The sequence below is a fragment of the Salvia splendens genome, chromosome 13 (assembly GCF_004379255.2).
Source record: "Salvia splendens isolate huo1 chromosome 13, SspV2, whole genome shotgun sequence".
Taxonomy (NCBI): domain Eukaryota; kingdom Viridiplantae; phylum Streptophyta; class Magnoliopsida; order Lamiales; family Lamiaceae; genus Salvia; species Salvia splendens.
In genome coordinates, this window is record NC_056044.1 from 9073310 (window position 1) to 9094241 (window position 20932).

At 41.3% G+C, this 20932-nt stretch overlaps 3 protein-coding genes across 3 annotated transcripts; 2 read left to right on the top strand and 1 right to left on the bottom strand.

Annotated features, from left to right (window-relative positions):
- LOC121762665 (autophagy-related protein 9-like) lies at window positions 1-5993 on the top strand. Its single transcript, XM_042158620.1, has 11 exons — window positions 1-265; window positions 1025-1137; window positions 1863-2492; window positions 2642-2962; window positions 3350-3572; window positions 3786-3965; window positions 4067-4273; window positions 4408-4485; window positions 4568-4638; window positions 4746-4856; window positions 4936-5993. The coding sequence occupies exons 3-11, from the start codon at window positions 1918-1920 to the stop codon at window positions 5768-5770; spliced, it is 2601 nt and encodes an 866-aa protein (XP_042014554.1). The 5' UTR covers window positions 1-265; window positions 1025-1137; window positions 1863-1917; the 3' UTR covers window positions 5771-5993.
- A 5509-nt stretch (window positions 5994-11502) lies between these two features.
- On the top strand, window positions 11503-15547 carry LOC121760090 (protein KINESIN LIGHT CHAIN-RELATED 1-like). The gene is made up of 2 exons (XM_042155695.1): window positions 11503-13266; window positions 15102-15547. The coding sequence occupies exons 1-2, from the start codon at window positions 11576-11578 to the stop codon at window positions 15328-15330; spliced, it is 1920 nt and encodes a 639-aa protein (XP_042011629.1). The 5' UTR covers window positions 11503-11575; the 3' UTR covers window positions 15331-15547.
- Window positions 15548-15958: 411 nt separating this feature from the next.
- On the bottom strand, window positions 15959-17269 carry LOC121761550 (RING-H2 finger protein ATL16-like). The gene has a single exon (XM_042157193.1). The coding sequence runs from the start codon at window positions 17070-17072 to the stop codon at window positions 16083-16085; it is 990 nt and encodes a 329-aa protein (XP_042013127.1). The 5' UTR covers window positions 17073-17269; the 3' UTR covers window positions 15959-16082.
- Window positions 17270-20932: the final 3663 nt, after the last annotated feature.

Genomic DNA, 20932 nt, shown 5'->3' on the forward strand with positions numbered 1-20932 from the left:
AGAAAACACAATAGACGAAGCAAACGGAATACAGTTCAAAACTTGATCAAATAATCAAAATTCGTTCAAGATTTTCACTGAATCAAAGCCCTTCTGCCTCCTCCGCATTTCCTACCTAATTAGGGATACATAAATCATAAGATACATATTTCTGATCATTATTCTGCGCAGCTGAATATTCCCGATTGCTTCTCATAACAAAATTGAACTTCTTTAGATATTTCTTTACTTCACTCGGTGATATTCGGCTGGTGGTGGTCTGGAGGTAAAATGTTTAATTTATGCTTAAAACTTTATGCGGGTTTTTTAAGAAGTTGGGGAGAAATATGTCGTCTATGGTTATTTTTGCATCGGATTTTCTATATAAACTATAAGAATTTGAAAAAAGGAATTAAATTTGGAGTATTTGCATCACTATTTGCTGCTAAAGGTTTGACCTTTTGTGCTTCTGATGATTCCGGCAGCGGTTTTTTAGCTCTAATTCTGTATGGAGACTGGTCAATATATGTAGTTTACTTACTTGCAATCATTTCTTGCTTGAAATGGGGAGCCCTAGATAACATTTTATTTGGAATGCTCGTTGCTGCCTTGCTGAATTTGGGGGCTGGTGATTGGTCTAGGGGATTATTAAAACACTATGCAGTGTTTTTTTTTACTTCATGTGTCTCCTTTACTTATTTCAGTCTTGCCCTTGTTTTTTACCACTTGATTACACTCAATGTGATTCTGTAGGTGCATGATGGATCTAAATTTCATGAGACAAATATAGTATTTCACATATAAGTTTCTTTCGTAACTGTTAGGAGTATAATTTAGAAGTATGGAGAAAATGTAGTTCTGAAAGAAGATATGTACTTTTGTTTTCAAGTGTGTTACACTGTGGCCCTTCTTGAAAATTAGAGTTCCTTGTAGACTAGTGCATTTCTTATTTTGTGTTCAGTTACATAAGCCAGACAAGAATTACATAACAAATGATAATTTGCATTTTGAAATGTCGCAACATACTTATTATTTACTTTGTTAGATCTCAGGATCATACCAAGAAGCTGCGAGTTTCTACTCTCAAATCTTAAACCTTCCAAAGTAGCCGATTGATATCAACTGGTTTCCACTGCAGTCAAGTTTATGATTTTCAAGGTGGCATATCTGTTACTTGCGACATTGTGTATTCTCTATACTCTACAATAATGTCATGAAAATACCCTGGTATATAGTTGTTGTTATTAGCATTACTGAATATATCTCCATAATTTAAAGTTTGTTCTTGCTGTTGCCTTGTTGGGGTATGTTAGCATGATATCTTGTGTCGGATGCTATTGATTGTATGAATACTGAATAATAACCAAATGTGGTCGATCCAAATACAATGCTTCATATTGGATTAATACACTTTTGTTTTAGATCATTATCACTAGAAGTTATTTTCTCTCTTGAAGTTACCCCTTTCTAGTTTGAAGTTTCCCTTTTCTCTTTTGTTTTGAGATGAGATATTATGGCTTACTATTTACATGGATGTACAACACAAGATTTATCTTCTCATAGTGTTGTTCCTGTTTTCAAGGGCATTATTCTGTGGATGTGAAAGGACTAATGGGAAACTCTTACCTGTTTCCAAATTAGAAAAAGATTATATGCTTAATATTCTAACATTACCTACCAAGTGTCAAGACACTGGGTTATCGCCCCCTACACAGATTCTACATCTTTAAGTAATGTATGGCAAATGGAATTATTAGTGTTATGTCAGAAGGTGTTGTTTGGTATATGTTTCTGTATATGTGATACACTTTTTCTGTCCTTATAATGTGCTTCATTAATGTTCTGAAGTGTTGGAATAATTTAGTTCCCTTTTGGTCTTTCAGCATTATGGTCTGATTAAGGCACACTGTTTTTGCATGCATTCAGTGTGTATGAGTGATGTTCAGTGGGCAAAAGGGATTTCATGCTCTTAATATATTCAAGTGGCGACATGGTAGTACATCTTCTCTGAATACTGGGTTGCTTGATGATGTACCTCATGAAATTGAGTTGTCTGATTATCATAGAACACCAAGCCCTGATAGTGAGAGCCCATCTGGGCTTCTTGATGGGGAAACCTTGAATGCTGAGCCGATTGATGATTTGGACTTGTTCTTTGAGAGGATGTACACTTATTACTGCGAGAAAGGCCTGTGGTGCATTATCATCAAGTGGATGTTTGAGCTTCTGAGTTTGGCTTTCACTATATGTTTTTCTGGTTTTTTTCTGCTCGTTGTTGATTGGAATGGCCTCCGTAGTGCAAAATGTGGCATGGATGCAGTGGAATCTGGAATAAAACCTTGTGACCTCTATGAGGAAGCTTTACATAAGCATCCATTGACTCCTTTCACTCTTTCGAAAGCTATAATTGTTGGATATTTGGGGATATTTTCCATCTACTGTATATTCAGCTTTTTGAGGTTCTTTGCGCAGTTGAAGGAGACTCTGAAGATTCGTTGGTTTTACTACAACTGGTAATTATAAATCATGCGGTACCTAATAAGGTTGAAATCCATGTGAACTCTTAATACAATGTAAAAAATTTCAAATTGTGAAAAGTATGTAGTACTTAATTTCTTGAAATGAGGATGTTGTATTGGGTGCTTAATTAATGTCTTTGCAGCCTCCATGTGACGGACAATGAAATACATACAATGCCATGGTCGCTGATTCTTGAAAAGGTTGTTCAAGTACAGAGGACACATCAGCTATGTGTGGTCAAGGATCTTTCTATGCATGATGTGGCCATGAGGTTGATGAGGAAGGAAAATTACTTGATTGGCATGCTTAATAAAGGAGTGCTTGCATTTCCCATATCACAGTGGGTCCCTGGTTCGTGCGCAACTGGAAGTGTTGGTACAGATGGTGTACAACTTCGTCTAGTACTGCCAAAGACTCTTGAATGGACGCTGAATTGGTGCATACTCCAGAGTATGTTTGACAGGTATTTATGCTTGCTATTTTAAGTAAATAACCTATTGCAAGAATATAAGTTATAATATGGCCTTCTTCCCCATACTGCATCATTTGGAAAATACAGATATATCATTATATTATACGGTTCATTCGTTAAGTTTTACATACCATTAATGATTTTGCTCATATTCATTGAATTCTGCTTTCATGGGATCTCATGGTCATATACAAAATTCATGTGATTTTTTTTCCTCCCCCGTTATGTGCTGACTTATTTTATGTCTTTCTCCGTTTTCAACAGAAATTTCTGATTGTGATTTTTTCCCCTGATCAGCTGATTCTAGAAATATAGGAAAATACTTTCTTTCTATGGCCTTTTTACACATGCTCATTCATATGCTTTTTTTCCCCGCAGAAACTTTCGTGTTAGAAGAGACTTTGTCTCTGATCCAATTACATTGAGGAAAAGGCTTATAATAGTTGGCGTTACTCTGCTTCTTTTATCTCCTTTCCTTGTTATTTTCATGCTCGTATATCTCTTCTTGAGGCACGCTGAACAGTTTTACAACCACCCAAGTACAGCATTTTCCAGGAGATGGTCAAATCTCTCTAAGTGGATGTTCAGAGAATTCAATGAGGTACCTCCATAAACTTGATCCAAAACTCTTACTTCGCATTACGTCTAGTTGTGGTCCAGTATATTGTGATGTATGTTGATGAGCTAAGGATGATTTTTGAGGAAGTTAAGTCTGGTTATTTGCCATGGGACATAAGTGCAATACAATCTAATTTGAAGACGCATGATGCTGAATTTTAACTATTTGTTCTTTTCCGTTATCTTTCATTTCCAGGTTGATCATTTGTTTAAGCACCGGATAAACAGCAGCATTGTGCATTCTTCTGATTACTTGAAACAATTTCCTTCACCCATCTTGACTATTGTGGCGAAGTTCATATCGTTTGTTTCTGGTGGCTTTGCTGCTGTGCTCATAATAATTGCGTTTTTAGAAGAGTCTCTCCTGGAAGGCCATGTAAGGTTTTCAACTTTTAGACTACGACCTCACTCTCTAAGAGTAACAGACTGATAGGATTCTTGAACTTTCCCTTTCTGGGCTCTGATTTAATCTTGCAGATATTTGGGCGAAACTTATTCTGGTATGCTGCAGTTTTTGGAACTATAACTGCTATAAGCCGCGCTGCAATGAGGGATGAGCTTCTTGTCCTTGATCCACAGGCGGCAATGTCCCTGGTTCTACAACACACGCACTATATGCCAAAAAGATGGCGCGTGAAAGAGAATACTGAGACAGTGCGGGTCGAGTTTGAGACTCTTTTTCAGGTATCATATGTTATGGACGTTGATGCGACTGTAGTGTGCCTAGTATATTTTATTAAAAGGGATAATTATAGAAACAAGACACACTTATGTCTTAATATACAGCGTACGCTGATTGTATGAATATTTTGGTGCAGTACACTGGAATGATGTTATTGGAGGAGATGGCCTCAATCTTTCTCACGCCATATCTACTTATGTTTGTTGTCCCTAAGGTATGTAATTAAATGTGTTCTCATCCATCTATTTCCATTTCAAAAGGTATTCCTAGAAATGCCATTTGTTTGATTATTGCAGCGGGTGGATGATATCTTAAAGTTCATCAAGGACTTCACTGTGGATGTTGAAGGCGTGGGCCACGTTTGTAGGTAAGTATTGGTTCGTGATAAGCAATGAAAGCTTTTACTGTTTATAAGGATCATTTTTTGCTTTGCTGGTGGAAGAAAACTCATTAGCGGCTCCTATTTCCACGCAGCTTTAGCCTCTTCGATTTTAGAAATCACGGAAACAAAAGATATGGTTCGCCATTTAACTCGTCTCACGATCAGAGGAGTTCCCAGGGGAAAATGGAGAAGTCATTCTTGAGGTATCAGTACCATCCGTACCACATGTATATGTTGCGTTTTCTTTGCCTTGCGCGTCACTGTGTCGAGTTCCATATGCAGCTTTCAGATTGCATATCCGTCATGGGATCCTAATGATGACGGGAAGCAGTTCCTCGCGTCATTGAAAACATTCAGAGATCAAAAGCTGAGAGGTCAAGGAACAGCAGCCTCGCAGACGGCATCAGGGATGGTGCATCAGAATCTGAGATTCAGAGGCTTTGGCGCGAGCGAACGGGATGCCATGTTTACGAGGGAAACAGTGTTCAACAATACGGGGAACTTCCACCAGTTCTACTCGATGTGGCTGATTGATTGCGAGCAGAAGAATTTTCCCTACATTCTGGAATGGTATTACACCTCTCACAATCACGACAGAGATGAGGATAACACAAGAGAGACACTGTCGAGAAGCTACGACCATGATGAGGAGCTAGCTCTATGGATGCCGTCCCACCTGGCCAACAACACTCCCAAATACGACGATGGCAACTGGGACGACAACCTGTTTGAGGATCGCGCACAGAGCCATCTAGAAGCTTCGACATCGGTTCCTCTCTACCAAGAGAGTGTGCTGCAGCAGCATCACGAGTCCAATGACACGCAGCACTCTGGCAGGAGCCACTGGTGGGCCAGGACGCGGCCACAGGGTCCAGGTCAGGAGACGAGCTTTCTTGAGCCGCCAAACTTCTTCCATGAAGCTTCCCACGATGACGGCGACAACTACTCGGACGAGAGAATCGGCGAGGGATATCAGCTGGACTTGAGAAACTCGAGGACGTTCTACATGGACGATTTAGATGGAGGGAATTTCAATCTTCCGTTCGTCGACATATATGAAGACTCGTTGGACGGGGGCTCGGGCTCGGTGGATTCTGACCCTCCAAACCTGGTGTGAGAGCTCGCTCAGGTTTGAAACAAGGAGAATATTGATCCAAAATCTCAAAATTATTTCATGTAGATAACAAAAAAGTGTACAGAAATTGGAATGTGAAGTTTGGTTTTTTCCCATATGCTTGATTCGCAATGTGGGGAGGTGAATTCTATTGGCGTCGACGCTCAAATTGTAAAAACTGCTCTAATCATTCTTGTACTATATATATGCTAGTAGTATTATGGTAGGCTATGCTTCGACACTATTTATTAATGATTATCAGTACTCACTCCAAAATGACATTCATTTACCATGTCATTTGTGCGTGACATAATATTATACTCCTATTATGCATTATTATGATACTGGGGAACAGTGCGGTGACAACCAACCACCATTAATAGTCATTTGATCTCTTAATTGAATGAATAAGATTATTTTGTACGGTTAGGTGGCGTTCGGTTGCCATGACTAATATCATGAGACTATCCATTTAGGATTAAGTTGTGGGATTATTTTAGTTGGATGGGGAAGCTATGACTAATTATCATGAGACTATCCATCTAGGATTAAGTTGTAGGGTTCAATCTTATGAACCAAACATGATACATATTTAATCATGAGATTTAATCTCAGCAACCGAACACCCCCTTAGAGTATGGATTGCTTGACTATGAAGAATTTTTTTTGCTTGTAAGGGTAATTCTGTCACTTCTGCCTAAATTGCTTGTATGGATTTCGTATGTCAGTTTGCTTGGTTATATTTTTTGTGAGTTAATCTTAGAGAACTAAATAACAGACATAGATAGACATCCTATATGTTAGTGAATAGGAACTAAATAAATATTAAAGCAACAAAAATAAGACATACATATGACCAAAAGGACATGAGCTACTCCTAAGAGCATCCACAATGGCGCCTAGCGCACCGCCTAGCCGAGCGCCGACGCTAGGCGGTCGCTAGGCGAACCATTGCAGAAGCCGAAAACCGCCGAGCGGTTTTTTGGAAATGAATTTCGCCTAGCGCTAGGCGGTCAAAAACCGCTGGGCTATGCGCTGGGCGATCCGCTCGGCGCCATTGCAGCGCCCGGATCGCCCAGCGCATAGCCCAACTGTTTTTTTTTTAATTTTCGAAACACTATATATACACGATTTGCACTTCATTTTCATTCGCACCACTTGTATTAACGAGTACTCTCTCTATCTTAATTTTTGTACAAGATCAACACCGAGAAATGGATCTGAACAACGAGCCTAGTTCAGGGACGAGCGGTTCTCAAACTCCCCCAATCCCCGTTGGAGGCGGATGGAATCAGATGCCCGGGTACTACAACATGTACCCGTGGCAGCAGATGCTACCCGGGATGCCGACCGGAGGGAGTCCGCCAGGGGGTTCCCGGCGATGCGGGGTTGGGCACCCAATATGCAGATGATGCCGGGTTGGGCACCCAATATGCAGATGATACCCGGGGGAGGTTCGGCGACGCAGGGGACGCCGGGGGCGTACCGGCGACGCAGGTGACGCGGGGGGACGTCTATCGCCCCAGTTTTGATTTTTTGACTGCTTCGTCGCACACATCGACCCCAACGGATGCGCAGTTCACGCCGAGCGGTTTTGATGATTTTGCGTTGTCGGATTTGGGGTTTGATAGTCTCGGAGTTCCGGAAACTCCCGTTCAAACGGGGGGAGCAGTGCAGGGTAGTGGCGCCCCAAAGAAGAAGGGCAAGGGAAAGAAGGTCGGGGAGTCGTCGCAGCCGGGTGGGGATGACCCCACGGTACGGAGAAGGTGGACGGACGAGGAGAATGTTGCGCTGTCAAAGGCGTGGGTGAGTGTTTGCGACGATCCTTTTGTTTCTAATAACCAGAGGATCGTCAACGTGTGGGGCAAGGTAGCAGCAGCCTACCAGCTATTTTGCCCGGAGGGGAGGCCACACAACGGGGAGGATTGCCGGAAGGCGTGGAACCGAATCAGGGCTGCCGTCTCTCAATTTTCGGGTTTGTACACCAACGCCCTCCGCATGCAGAGTAGTGGCCAAACGGAGGACGACTGCAGGAGGATAGCAGAGAAAGCCTTCCCCCAGCCCGGGTTGTATAAGGACTTCACCTACTGGAACTGCTATCTTGTGCTGAACGACTCCGAGAAATTCCGAGTAGGTGTCGACGCTGGCTGGCCGAAGAAGCAACGATTGAACTATACCGGGGATTACAGCGGCAGCAGCGGTGGTTCCCACGACCTCCCCGAGACGGACCAGGTGCTCCCCAACCCTCGTTCGTTCGGCCACCGACCTCGCCCCGCTGGGCAAAAGCGGGCGCAACGGGAGGCGAGGGGGTCGCGGGGGGTTCCCAGGAGGTCCAGTCGGCATCCCCCTTTGACCGCCAGTCTACAGAGGATCTCAAGTACTTTGCGCGTCAACAAATGCGCCAGATGATGGTGAAGACGTTAGCCGAATGGTGAGCGACGACGGACCCCCAGGAGAAGAGATTTCTCTTCACATTGCTCGAGAGCATGAATGACGATCTGCGTGGAGGCGGTGGCAGCGGAGGCAGCGGTGGCAGCGGAGGCGGCGGTGACAGTGACGACAGAGGCGGTGGTGGCGGTGGCGGTGGCGACGACGACGACGGAGGCGAGGGAGCCGACGTGTGATTTTTTTAAGCAATGTACTTTTTCGATTATGAATGTAATTTTTTTTATTAATGTACTTTTTTAAAATTTTTGTACTTTTTTTAATTTATTGTACTTTTAAAAAAAATTAAAATAGTATTATTAATGTTTCTCGTATATGTCTAGTAAATTAAATTTCGTATATTGTGTTATTAGTGATGTGGCTATTGATGTGGCTGGGCTATTTATGATATAGTTAGGCTATGGCTGGGCTATTTCTGATGTGGCAGGAGGATTTTTAGTATTGATGATGTGGCAGGAGGAGTTTGTGGCTGGGCTATGGCTGGGCTATTGCTGGGCTATAACCATTGTGGATGCTCTAACATGATTTAGAATTGTTTCAACCTATTCACCAGACTCATTCCTAATACAATCTAGTCAACTAAGGATCGTGTTTATTTTATGCTCACATAGTCACATGCAACTAAATATAGTGAATTTTAACATATAAAATATAAGTGTATGTAATCACATACAAGTAATAAATACCTTAAAAATACTTCTAAACTGCAAGAGAACAACGTTGAAAGTAGTATTTATGCGTCTTATTTCCTGAATGAGATTATGTGTTCTAGGATCCACTTTGTTTTACACTCTCCTATAGCTGATCACTGATCGAGGAATGATACATCTAGGATAAGTTGATCATGTCTTAGGCTCTACTCACTAATCTATCACCCCTAAAAGATGCATAGTAGGCTTTAGATAATTTCTAAATACGTTCAACGACACACTAACTTATTGCCCTACAAGATGCATAGTATGCTTAGATTAGAAATATTATAACAATCCACTATATGAACTATATCCTCACACGCTTCTTGATCCGAGTTAAAGAGACGTCAGATTAAAGACAAGTATTGTAGTAAGGTAGGATATCGCCTAGATACGAATACACACAATAGAGAGGAACATATGAAGACGAAAAAACTTAAATTAATCAATATATGAAAAATATGTTTAACAAACCCTACTACAAGCTAGGAGTAATCCAGAAAATTAATCGCACATGACTTGATAAGATATTTTAAATACAAATTAAAGGTGGACGAATATTCTATTGGATGAAATAAAAAAACATTCTTCAATCATTTCTTGATTGGACCCCTATGCTTTTTGGCCTGAGGGCGTAAAAGATGGAGAAACAAAAAAAGAGGAAAAATTATGAGCCCAAGAGGTCCTTTTAAAGGTACGGAGAAGGCTTAGATTTAATACGATTTGAATAATGTGATGTATATTTGAAGCAGAGAATGAATGAATACTAAGAGCATCCATTAGGGGACCGCCGCGCCTATAGCCCCGGTGGGGCGGTCCCGGGGCGGTTTATAGTGGGGGAGATGTCCGCCCCCGGGGCGGACGACGAAATTGGGGCGGTATGCGGCAGACGACGGATAGGCAACGGGAGGGCGAGGACGCGCCGGGTGTCCTTTCGCCGCGCCTATAGGCGCGCCGGCCACGATCGGCGCGCCGGCGGTCACCTCGAATTTTTATTTATTTATTTATTTTATTACTTACCTCTATAAATACCACTCTCCACTACCTATTTTTTCACCATTTTCACAAAATCCCTCCATTCACTATCTACACTTTCACTCTCTGTAAAATGCACGGTGGAGACGACGAATCACCCGGCTCGCAGGAATCGGGCTATGGCGGCAATCCTTCACAGCCGTCGGCCGGCTATCCTTCACAGCCATCAGGATATGGCGGATATCCTTCTCAGCCGACGGGATATGGCGGGGCTCCGCCTCAGCCGTGGACGTGGAGTCAATCTCCCTCGCCGTGGGCATTGAGCCCAAACCTACCTCCATCTCTATCGTGGAGGTATTCTCCAATGCCCCCACCTATTCAGCGGAATCTGAGTCGCTCCGCATTTGGAGATTACAGACCCAACCTCAACGCGCTTAACCAACCTCGTCCGGAGTCCCCTTTCCAATCCAGCCAATCTCCTTTCACCGAAGCAGATCAAGACGCGCTGGATACTATGATGGGTCTGCTCAGTTCCGGCGTCCCGGATACGCCGGCAGAACGGGTGGAAACGTCGTTTCAGGCCCGAGGCGGCGGCGGTAGGGGCGGAGGAGGTGGAGGTAGGGGCGGAGGTGGCAATGGCGGCAGCCGTGGCTCGGGGAGCGGCGGTGGCGGCTCGGCCAGCGGCGTCGGCAGTGCCGGTGGCGAGGGCAGTGGCGTCGGCGGTAGCGGTGCCTCCAACGGGGGCAAGCTCTACACCAAACAGGAGAGCATTGCCGTGGCGAGGGCGTGGGATGCCATCACATCGGACCCCGTGGTGGGCACCGATCAGCCCGAGGGGAGATTTTGGAGGTGCGTCATGATGGCATACGAGGACTTCAAACCCTACGGTGCCGAGAAGCGCGACCCAGAACAGCTCCGAAAAAAGTGGGGTAGGATTCTGCGGGCTACCAAGTGGTTCGCGTCCATATACCAGAACAACCTTCTCCACGCTGAGACGGTTTATAGTGTGTGCGGGCTACCAAGTGGGGCGACGGCGAGGAGGTTTATAGTGTGTGCGACTTCCGCCACGAGGCGGACGAACTTTTCGGGGCGGACGGCCATCCGGCGTCTTCGGGGCGAGGCCGCGCCGGTCCGGCGGGGGCGGGGCGGAAGCGGGGCAGCCTATAGTGGGGGCGGGGCGGACGTTCTTCATTTTTTTTGTATTTTTTTATAATTCAATTTAATTTACCTATAAATACACCCCATTTCACTCATTATTTTTACACCATTCCAATTCTTCACTCATACTTTCTCTCACTCAAATTTTTGGATTCCATTTGTATTTAAAATGGACGATTTCTGGAACGACGCATGGAATTTCCAGTACTTTAATACGACGAAAATTTAGTGTTTAATTTTAATTTCTTCACGTATAGCCGTTTTCTTCTAATTACGTATAGTCCGATAAATTTAATTTTAATTGAATTAATATAAATGAAAAAAGATTGAAGCTATTGGAAGTGTCCACGTGGCGGAAATAAATTTTTGAGCTATGGACAAAAAAAAAAGCCGGGGCTATTGGAGTGTCCCCTATAGTGGAACTCTAAAGCGAAACAGTGGTACAGAAGGTATGGAGAGGTTTTAGTAGGGTTGAAGAATCAAATCAAACTACAGGCATAAACCTCAGTAGCAATTCTCTCTCCTAAAATCTTCCACCATGAGAAGAGCTTCATTCAAGCTCCTTTCTCATATCCGGAAACCGCATCCCAGAATCCCAATTTCTCTATCTACGAGAGATTTCTCCGCCCCCTCTCTCAGTTCCCCGCCAAAACCCGTTCTTGAATTCTCCCCTGCCTCTCAATCTTCACGCTTCTCCACCTCCTATTCCAATCGGTTTCCACCTCATAATCTCAGCGCGCACGACCTCCTGAACCCCTTTTCCCAGGATGCACCGCAGATGTCGTCACGGCAGAGGAGAATCAAGGAGAAATCAGAGCTCGAGGAGGCGTTTGAGGCATCCGAATCGCTCGACGAAATGCTCGCAGCGTTTAAGGAGATGGAGGCCTCCTTTGACGAGAAGGATTTAGCCTTGGCCTGCTTGAAAATCGGCCTCAAACTCGACCGTGACGGCGATGATCCCGAAAAGACTCTGTCTTTCGCTCAAAGGGCTCTGAGAATCTTCGATGAGAATGAGGGTGATTCCGGGAAGAAAATGTCGTTGCCAATTGCGATGACTTTGCATCTGTTAGGATCTTCTAGTTTTGGTTTGAAAAGGTTCAGTGAGAGTTTGGGGTATTTGAGTAGGGCTAATAGGGTTTTGAGTAAGCTTGAAGGGGAGAGCTCTTACAGTCCTGATCAGGTTTTGCCGATTCTGCACGCGGTCTGGTTTGAATTGTTTAATGTTAAGACGGCGATGGGGAGGAGGGAAGAGGCCATTCTTGATCTGAGGAAGGCTTTGGAGATTAAGGAGATGATTTTTGATGAAGATAGTAAGGAGCTTGGTAATGCTAATAGGGATGTTGCAGAAGCCTATGTTGCTGTTCTGAATTTCAAAGAGGCGTTGCCGTTTTGTGAGAAGGCTGTGGAGATTCACAAGGCGCATTTTGGTAATAACTCGGTGGAGTTAGCTTATGATAGGAGGGTTCTTGGAGTTATCTACACTGGGTTGGAAGAGCATGATAGAGCTTTGGAACAGAATCAGCTCTCGCGAAAGGTGTTGAAGAAATGGGGCCGTAGTGCTGATTTGCTTCGCGCAGAGATTGATGCTGCTAATATGCAGATTGCTTTAGGGAGACATGAGGAAGCTATCAGTACTTTGAAGGGCGTTGTGCAGCAGACTGAGAAAGAAAGTGAGGAACATGCAATGGTGTTTACTTCCATGGCCAAAGCTCTGTGTAATCAGGAGAAGTTTGTGGATGCGAAGAAATGTCTGGAGATTGCTTGTGGAGTTCTCGAAAAGAAAGAGAGAAGCTCTCCTCTTGTAGTTGTGGAAGCGTATATGGAGATCACAACACAATACGAGACAATGAATGAATTTGAAACTGCAATATCATTGTTGACGAAGGCGTTGGCAATGTTAGAGAAGCTGCCTCAGGAGCAGCACTCCGTGGGAAGTGTTTCTGCGAGGATTGGTTGGCTGCTACTGTTAACAGGGAAGGTGGAAGAAGCAATCCCGTATCTGGAAGATGCTGCAGAAAGGTTGAAAGAGAGTTTTGGATTGAAGCACTTCAGCGTGGGATATGTTTACAACAACTTGGGGGCAGCTTACATGGAGTTAGATAGGCCGCAGTCAGCTGCCCAGACTTTCGCATATGCAAAAGAGATCATGGATGTCTCCCTTGGGCCACATCATGCCGATTCAATAGAAGCATGTCAGAATCTTTCAAAAGCATATGCGGCTATGGGAAGGTAAACGTTCACAAAATCTTTGCCTTGATTGATTTCAAACCTATTTTTTCTTGCATTACCGCTTTATGATTTTCGATACTAGAAAAATATATTTCATTCTTTCTGAGAGCACTTCATAAATGCAACAAAAGTATCTCATAAATATTATGTTTAAAAGTACGTTCCACTGTCATTTACAAAGACCACATGCACCAGTTGTAGGATGTGTTAATTCCTAAACTGAATCAAACCGCTTGCTTTTACCTGTTCTGTGTATAAGATACATGAAAACATAAACTCTTCATTTATGTTTGGTTGTGTGATTTTCTTCGAGTGTCAACAGAGGGATGATGAATATGTTTTCTGTTGTCAAGATAAAGAACTCTCTCTGTCTGAGTGATTGCTTTCTTCATGCTTTATAACGATGGAAATACAACTAAAAATTGTGCTATGCGCCCTGTGCTGTGTGGTGACCTTGATTTTCTTCTTTGTGCTGTAACTGTTAAAAAAACCCTCATTATCCTCGAGAAGTTAAACTAAAGGACCAGTAAATTACTATATCCGTAGAGTCTTAATCAATGGAAAATAGACAATTGAAAATCTGACAAGTGGACAAATCTGATCTGTGAGAAATTCTACTTACTTATCTCTACTGACGGATACTTCAGTTTAAACACCACTGGCGTATCTTTCGGCTTTAAAAATAGTAAGAGAACTTTTTCAATTTTTTTCTGCTCGAGTCTTGTGACACTCTTAGTCTCTTACTTTAGGTTTCATATGTATAATTGTGTATTCTTTCCTATATTTGATTTCATTTGAAATTTTAGTGTTAATCGACTGACAAATGCATTTGCTGGTCCTGACAAGTTTGTACCATGCATGTGATTTGGGGCTATTTTAGTCAATTTGGGTAGATTCTATGTGTTGCTTGTAGTGGATATTTTTAACACATTCATTATCATAAGTGGTTAAAAAATTTCCACCCTAATTCATATTCTTGCCTTTTTGTGGATCTCAGATTCTAACTGCGAACCTGTTCACATATTAGATCAATTCTCACTTTAATAAGCCTGTTTACTTTAAAATTTCGTGTTTTGCATTTCTGTTTCTTCTTGCACACTTATTCATTCTTAAATGTAACTGACCCTCTAATATAATAATGTAGTATATTGTCAAAGTATCCTAATTCAGAAGATTAAGCACATGATAACTATATATAATATCTTACAGAAGCATCATACAGTCATACTGTTGGTTTGGCGTTTGACATTTCTGTTTCTTCTTGTACACTTTTCATATTACGCACGATGCTAGTTTGAATCGACAGATAGTGACTATTCAATCTTCACCTCTTAACAGTGATGTTCATTAATGCATATATGACAACTTCAATAACACAGATTTCCACTGTTTAAAGGAACTTGAAAACGGATGCTGTTCTTATTTTGCGATTTTTGGAAAACATCATTAGTACTGTCACATTTTATAGGGATAGAGGTTTATTAGTATACGGGCAAATGCCATCCTGATAAGTGAGGTAAAATAATACTTTGATCTAGTAATGCTGGTCTTTAGTTTACTTGATCTTGGAGATTGAGTTTCTTAGAATCTTATAAAATGTGCAAAGATTTAAATTTTGTGATTAATCCTTCAAGTTCCATTAATTGAATGCTATGTTCTTAACCTACAAGAAGACTGAAAATAGTTACTTGATGTGCCCCTGGTTATTCTGGTTTGGTAGCTGCACATTTTGATAGCTCCTTTTATCATAGGCAGACAAGATTGTAAATTTTGGTTGGAAATCCAATGGTGAGGAAACTATATTGCGTAACCCTCTTCTTTTTCAATTGCCGCAGTTACCCGCTAGCCATGAACTTTCAGGAGAAAGTAGTTGAAGGTTGGGAGGGACACGGGCCGAGTGCAGAAGACGAACTGAAAGAAGCTATTCAAGTACTGGAGCAATTAAAGCTGAAAGCTAGTACTCTAGTCTCTGAAACGCTTATGAGTGCATTGCCTCATCCAGATGAGAATGGAGACGGCTCTCTGGAGAATTCACTCTCTGCTATTTCGGCTATTAAGAGGTAACACCATGGAGCAAAAAATTTGTTACACAATGAAGGTGTTGGGGCAGCTGCGATGTTCACCTCTTTCATCTCAACACATACATGCTATCTCTGTTCATTTTACTGTCTATTGTTGATCAATGTTTGTAGAGCAGAGCAGGAATATTCCATTACGGTTTCTTTGTGATGTAAGATCTTATGAATACGCAATCAATCCAATATGCTTCTATTTACAGTCAGATCCATCCTTATTTGTTTACTGAAATTTACTACAGAAAGATAAGCCTTATCGGTATAAGGAACTATCGAATGATTTCGTTTACATGAAAGATGATGTGAATGTCGAAAACAAGATGTCCTAATCTCACTGCAGGTCAAACAGCTGATACTAATCTGAGATGCAATATACCCAAAACACAAACACACACACACACACAATATTACTAGTAAATCAGTAGTCAGGGCATGTGATGTGAGATATTGTTTTATTTTTTGAAGTCTGAATCTTAAGTCCAAGCTTCTATTCTACATATTTTTTAGATCTTGTTCACACTACATCTTATTTTCAACAGATCTGTAAACTTGCAAAACAATCATTTTCATTCATGAAGAATTATGTAATTCTCATTCTTGTGCATCTCTGTAACTGTTTGATAATAATTTCATTTCTCTAATGAATGTTGTTTCCTACAATCTGAAAAATCTCCTATCCTAGTCAAAAATACAAAACAAAACATATTAAGTGTGGATTTTCTGTGATATACTTAGTTTGTCTCAATAGGGAAGAATTGCATTTCTTGACCCTCTGCCATGTCCGAAGGAGAAGATGGATCTCCGGCTTCTGCTGCCGCCCTCTTCATTGCTCGGGGCCTCACCAGCTTGCCTGTTCTGCCGCAGAATCTCCTGAACTGACAGGTAAATGCAGCGGTCTGCAGCAGAGTCCATCGAGAAGGATCTTCTGATAGGTTGGATGCGGAATTGATCATCCTTCTCTCCCAAGTTGATGACTTCATCTCCCATGATTGAACCGTGGCGAGCTTTCCTGTGCTTAGACTTGCCAAACTTTCTTGAAGAATGATTGCTTCTAGATTGCTGCACCAAGAACCTGCTCGAATCACCTCTCTCGTGCTGTCTGTTTTCAGACAAGGTAGCTCCATCCTCTCCACTTATTACAATCTCCAGAAACTCTTCATCACCTCCGAAGATGGAGCCCACCGCTGGCCGTGGTTCTTGAGGGGAGGAGTTTGGCGCAACGATCCTCTCTATCTTGTACCGGTTCCTGCCTGAGATTGCTGACCTGCACAGCGGGCAGTTGGAGTTGCTGAGCAGCCATACATCGATGCAGTCGAGATGGAATGCGTGGCTGCATTTGGGCAGAAGCCTTAGCATGTCGCTTTCTTGAAACTCATTGAGACATACCACACATTTGGAGATGCTGCTGCTCTCCCCTTGCTGCTTGCTGTATTGGAATGTTGGGATTTCTCTTATGAGAAGCTCGTTGAGGCCGCGGCTCTGCCACGATTCGGGGGAGTAGGATGCTGGTGGATCCTCATTGAGGCGCGCCCTCCGGGTGGGGAAGCGCCTCAAGGGGTCGATCAGGTGCCACCGGAAGCAGCACTTGGTGACGAAGATGTAGTAGCTCAGGAGCAGGAAGGCCGTGGCTGTGATGCCTAGTGCCGCGACGGCTAGCATTGGGAACCCATCGTCGGAGACCGGAGGCGGAGGCTGGCCGTTGATGGGCGGTGGTACGGCTTGAGAGTTCATAGGAGGGAGGAATATATGTGTGTTAGATAAGAAACTTGGATATTGGAGTGAATAGTTGAAAATTGATGAAGATAGGCTAAGTAATAATAAGATCCAACACCAAATGGGTTGACATAAGTTGAAGAAAATGATGATGTTAGCTAAGCAATCATAGGATCCAATTCCAAATGGGATGACATGTAGTTCAGGAGTTGAAAGAAAAAAAATTATGGAGAGAGAGAGAGAGAGAGAGAATTGTATGGGAAATTAAAAGTCAAGGTTATAGAAAAATGGCTTATATAGAAATATTTCAAGAAGAGTAGTGGCATGTGATGTGAAGATGCTTAGACATAGAGACATGGGAGTTGGAGAAAAATGGGAAATTGAATAAAAGAATAACTTCTATGGCAGAATAGTTTTTAGTAATGTGAGATTTCCTGATTTCAAGAATGTATTAAAGATTTATTTTGAGAAGATAGCATCATGATTAGTTCAAATTTTGTTGACTTATTGCTACACTTGACAGAAGTCAAAGTTTCTAATTTTGTAGAGTATTTATAGAAACGAGGTGGGTTGAAATTGGTAAATGTCTGTATTTCCAAAACCATTTTCACATGTCAAACAACACTCGGTGTACTAAGACACAATATTTTGTCAATATTTAATTTACAAAAAAAAGGTGATCTCAATGGGATTCTTCTCTACATTGTGGTTTGTTTAGTAGTAAAGTATATCATTCATTCCATGGAAGGTGATAAAATATAGTTGATGACCAAAGTGCAGACATAATGTGAATGAAATAATTATGATAGGTGTGGAAGGAGATTAGGAAAAGAGGGAGGAGCGTGGGAGACTTCATCACTACTCTTTTTTTGAGCTATTGCCTAATTACTCTTTTTCTTGATCTAACCATTGTGAATTGGCAAGATCAAAGTAAAGTGTTACCCCTCATGAAAAATTAAGGAGATCAAACCGCAGCCAACTCATAGATGAGATATCCCAACAAGCTATTGCTTAATATCAGGTAAACGAAGTAACAAATTGTTTAAACTATCTTATACTGTATTAATTTAAAGTGACACCCTTCATGTAACAAAACTACACGACCACCTAAACTGGGCTCCAGAAACTGAAACCAAAACCGCAGGTAAACAATTCCTTCATGGTTTGGTTATGGTTCAACAATTGGTTCGACAATGAAACCCTCGGTAAGCAATCAGTCACGCTGGGGTGTGCCGTTCCAAATGCGCGAGACAGTAGCAATTCGGGCAATGACGCGCGATATCTCCACCCACACCCAACTATATGAAGATTTAATCAATCACATGAGATTTGGCAACCGTTAGCTGATATCCTGCATCATTTTTCTTGCGTAGCTCTTGAGTGCGGTAGTTAATTTTCCGAACCACTTGATTTTAGGACTAAATAGTAAATTTTGAATTTAAATTATGTAATTTTAGGATTTGAATTAAGTCATTTTCTTTCAGCAAAGTACTACTCGAAAATAGTATCATGACCCTTCTCGCGTTTTCTTTCAATGTATTGCCTTTTAGCTCTAACTATCTGGGTAGGTTGTGAAAATAGAGTTGTTAGCCAAATAGCTATATCCTCGATCAGTTGATCGAGTTGTTCATTTCGTAGAACAATTTTTTCTTCTAAATCATTTTCTTCAAGAAGATTGGAAGTATCAAAATTAGAACTTGATGACATTTTTTGGGAAGAGCTGGTTCAATAATTGTGAGGATTTGTGTGTACTTTTCGTGAAGTATATATGTAAATATATAGTAGAAGTTATTTGTTGAGCATAGGATTCCACCACTATCATTTGTGAGCACATAGGATGTCATTGGATTCCACCACCACTTGTGATAAATAATGACTTGTCATCTAGTCATATTTTGATTTTCGTGGTTACATAGGATGTCATTGGATTCCTCCACTACCACTTATGATAAAGAATGACTTGTCATCTAGTCTTTTTTTTTATTTTCGTCATTACAGGGATGTCATTGGATTCCTCTACCACCACTGGTGATAAAGAATGACTTGTCATCTAGTCATTTTTTTAATTTTCATGATAAAAGAATTGATTTTTTTGATTACATGGAATGTTATTAGTAATATGTTATAGTTAATTAAGTACTCCATCCGTCCCCTAATAGGAGTCGCTCTTTGACCGGGCACGAGTTTTAAGAAATGTAGAGAAAAGTTGGTTGAAAAAGTTAGTGGAATGTAGGACCCACATTTTTATATTGATTTTATAATAAAATGTGAGTTGAGTGAGTTAGTGGAATGTGAGGCCTACTACCATTTATGGTAAAAATGAAGAGTGACTCTTAATGGGGGACGACCCAAAATGGAAATTAACGACTCTTATTCGGGGACGGAGGGAGTATTATTTATTAAATGATTTTTATTGAATTTAAAATACTAATTTAATTATATTAGAAAATAAACCTATAAACTAAAAAGAAAATTGCCAGTAAGGAGAGGAGAATTATAAAATATAATCAGGCAATGGGACAAACTTTGATAATTTGAAAAATCTGAATCTCTTGTTCGTATCAAACATTGGCCGTAGGGCAAAAGCCGTTAAACATTATTATTGCTCTGAATGACGATGACACTTAATTTACATTTAATTATGGAGAGGCACATTTAATTTTATATTGCAGAAAGAGGTGTGCATTTCATCCACTAGTAGATGATTGCATAAATTTTAAAAAGAAATTCAACAGATTCATTTTTAGTCAACAAGGCCAACAATAAAGTGGCACATGTCTTGACGCCCAATGGTACGAATGTATTTGTTGATGAGCATTGTGTTAAAGAAGTACTTGTGTTGTTTTTTTTGATTGAGCATTGTGTTAAAGAAGTACTTGTGTTGTTTTTTTTGATGTAGTCTGTCACAACCGCCCTTTAGGGTTAATAAATATGGGCGATCGTGATTAAAAGAAATGAGTAAACAGACGAAGAAAACTAGGGTTTCAATAAATAGTTTAACCAATAATTAATATTTAAAAAAAAACGACTAAGGGTTTGACATTATCCAAAAGATATCAAGTTTTCAAATATCCAAATAATTAGGTTCAAAGCTAAATAAATGATGAGTAAAAATAATGTCTCAGCGGAAGCGTTCAAGAGAAAGAGTGATGTCATGTGTGGAGACACAACGACACTCGAAGTTCAAAGATAACCAAATAATACTTCAATTTTAATTGCTCAATACCACCAATTTCTCATCGCCGCTCAACCTGCACATAAGGAAAACACATGCAGGGCTGATAACTATAAAAATACTCAATGGACTTATGCCGAAAATAAGTTATCAAAATAATATTTATCATGCCATCCATAAGTAACCATCGGGGTTTAGCTTTAGAAAGGCACGAGGCACTCAAAATCATTTCCATTGTAAAAGGTCGACTGATCAGTCATTTTCCCATAAACGTTAACCATATCTGCACATACATGACATGGAATGTGGCCACACACCAAGTCACTAGACCGGCCAACCCATACGCTAGCACACGGTCTACCAGGTGTACACTAATCCAAGTAGGGTTTGCGGCCCTACGAGGACTCGAATTCGATTTAAATAATAATGGCAAAAGTCACATCAGATAGGCACGTTAAAATCAAATCACGGCATGATAAACATAGTTTCATTCCCATCGATAAAATATTTAGGACATTGTCCTTATATAAAAGAAAGCCCACTTCGAGTGCTTAATCCACAGATATATTCTTTCCCTTGCGATCACGATTCACTTGCGAAGAATCACCTTTAGAATTTACATAACATATAAATCAACACACTTTCCAAATAAATAAATAAGATGCATGCATCCTATGTCTCCAATTATCTTCCTCGTTCAAGA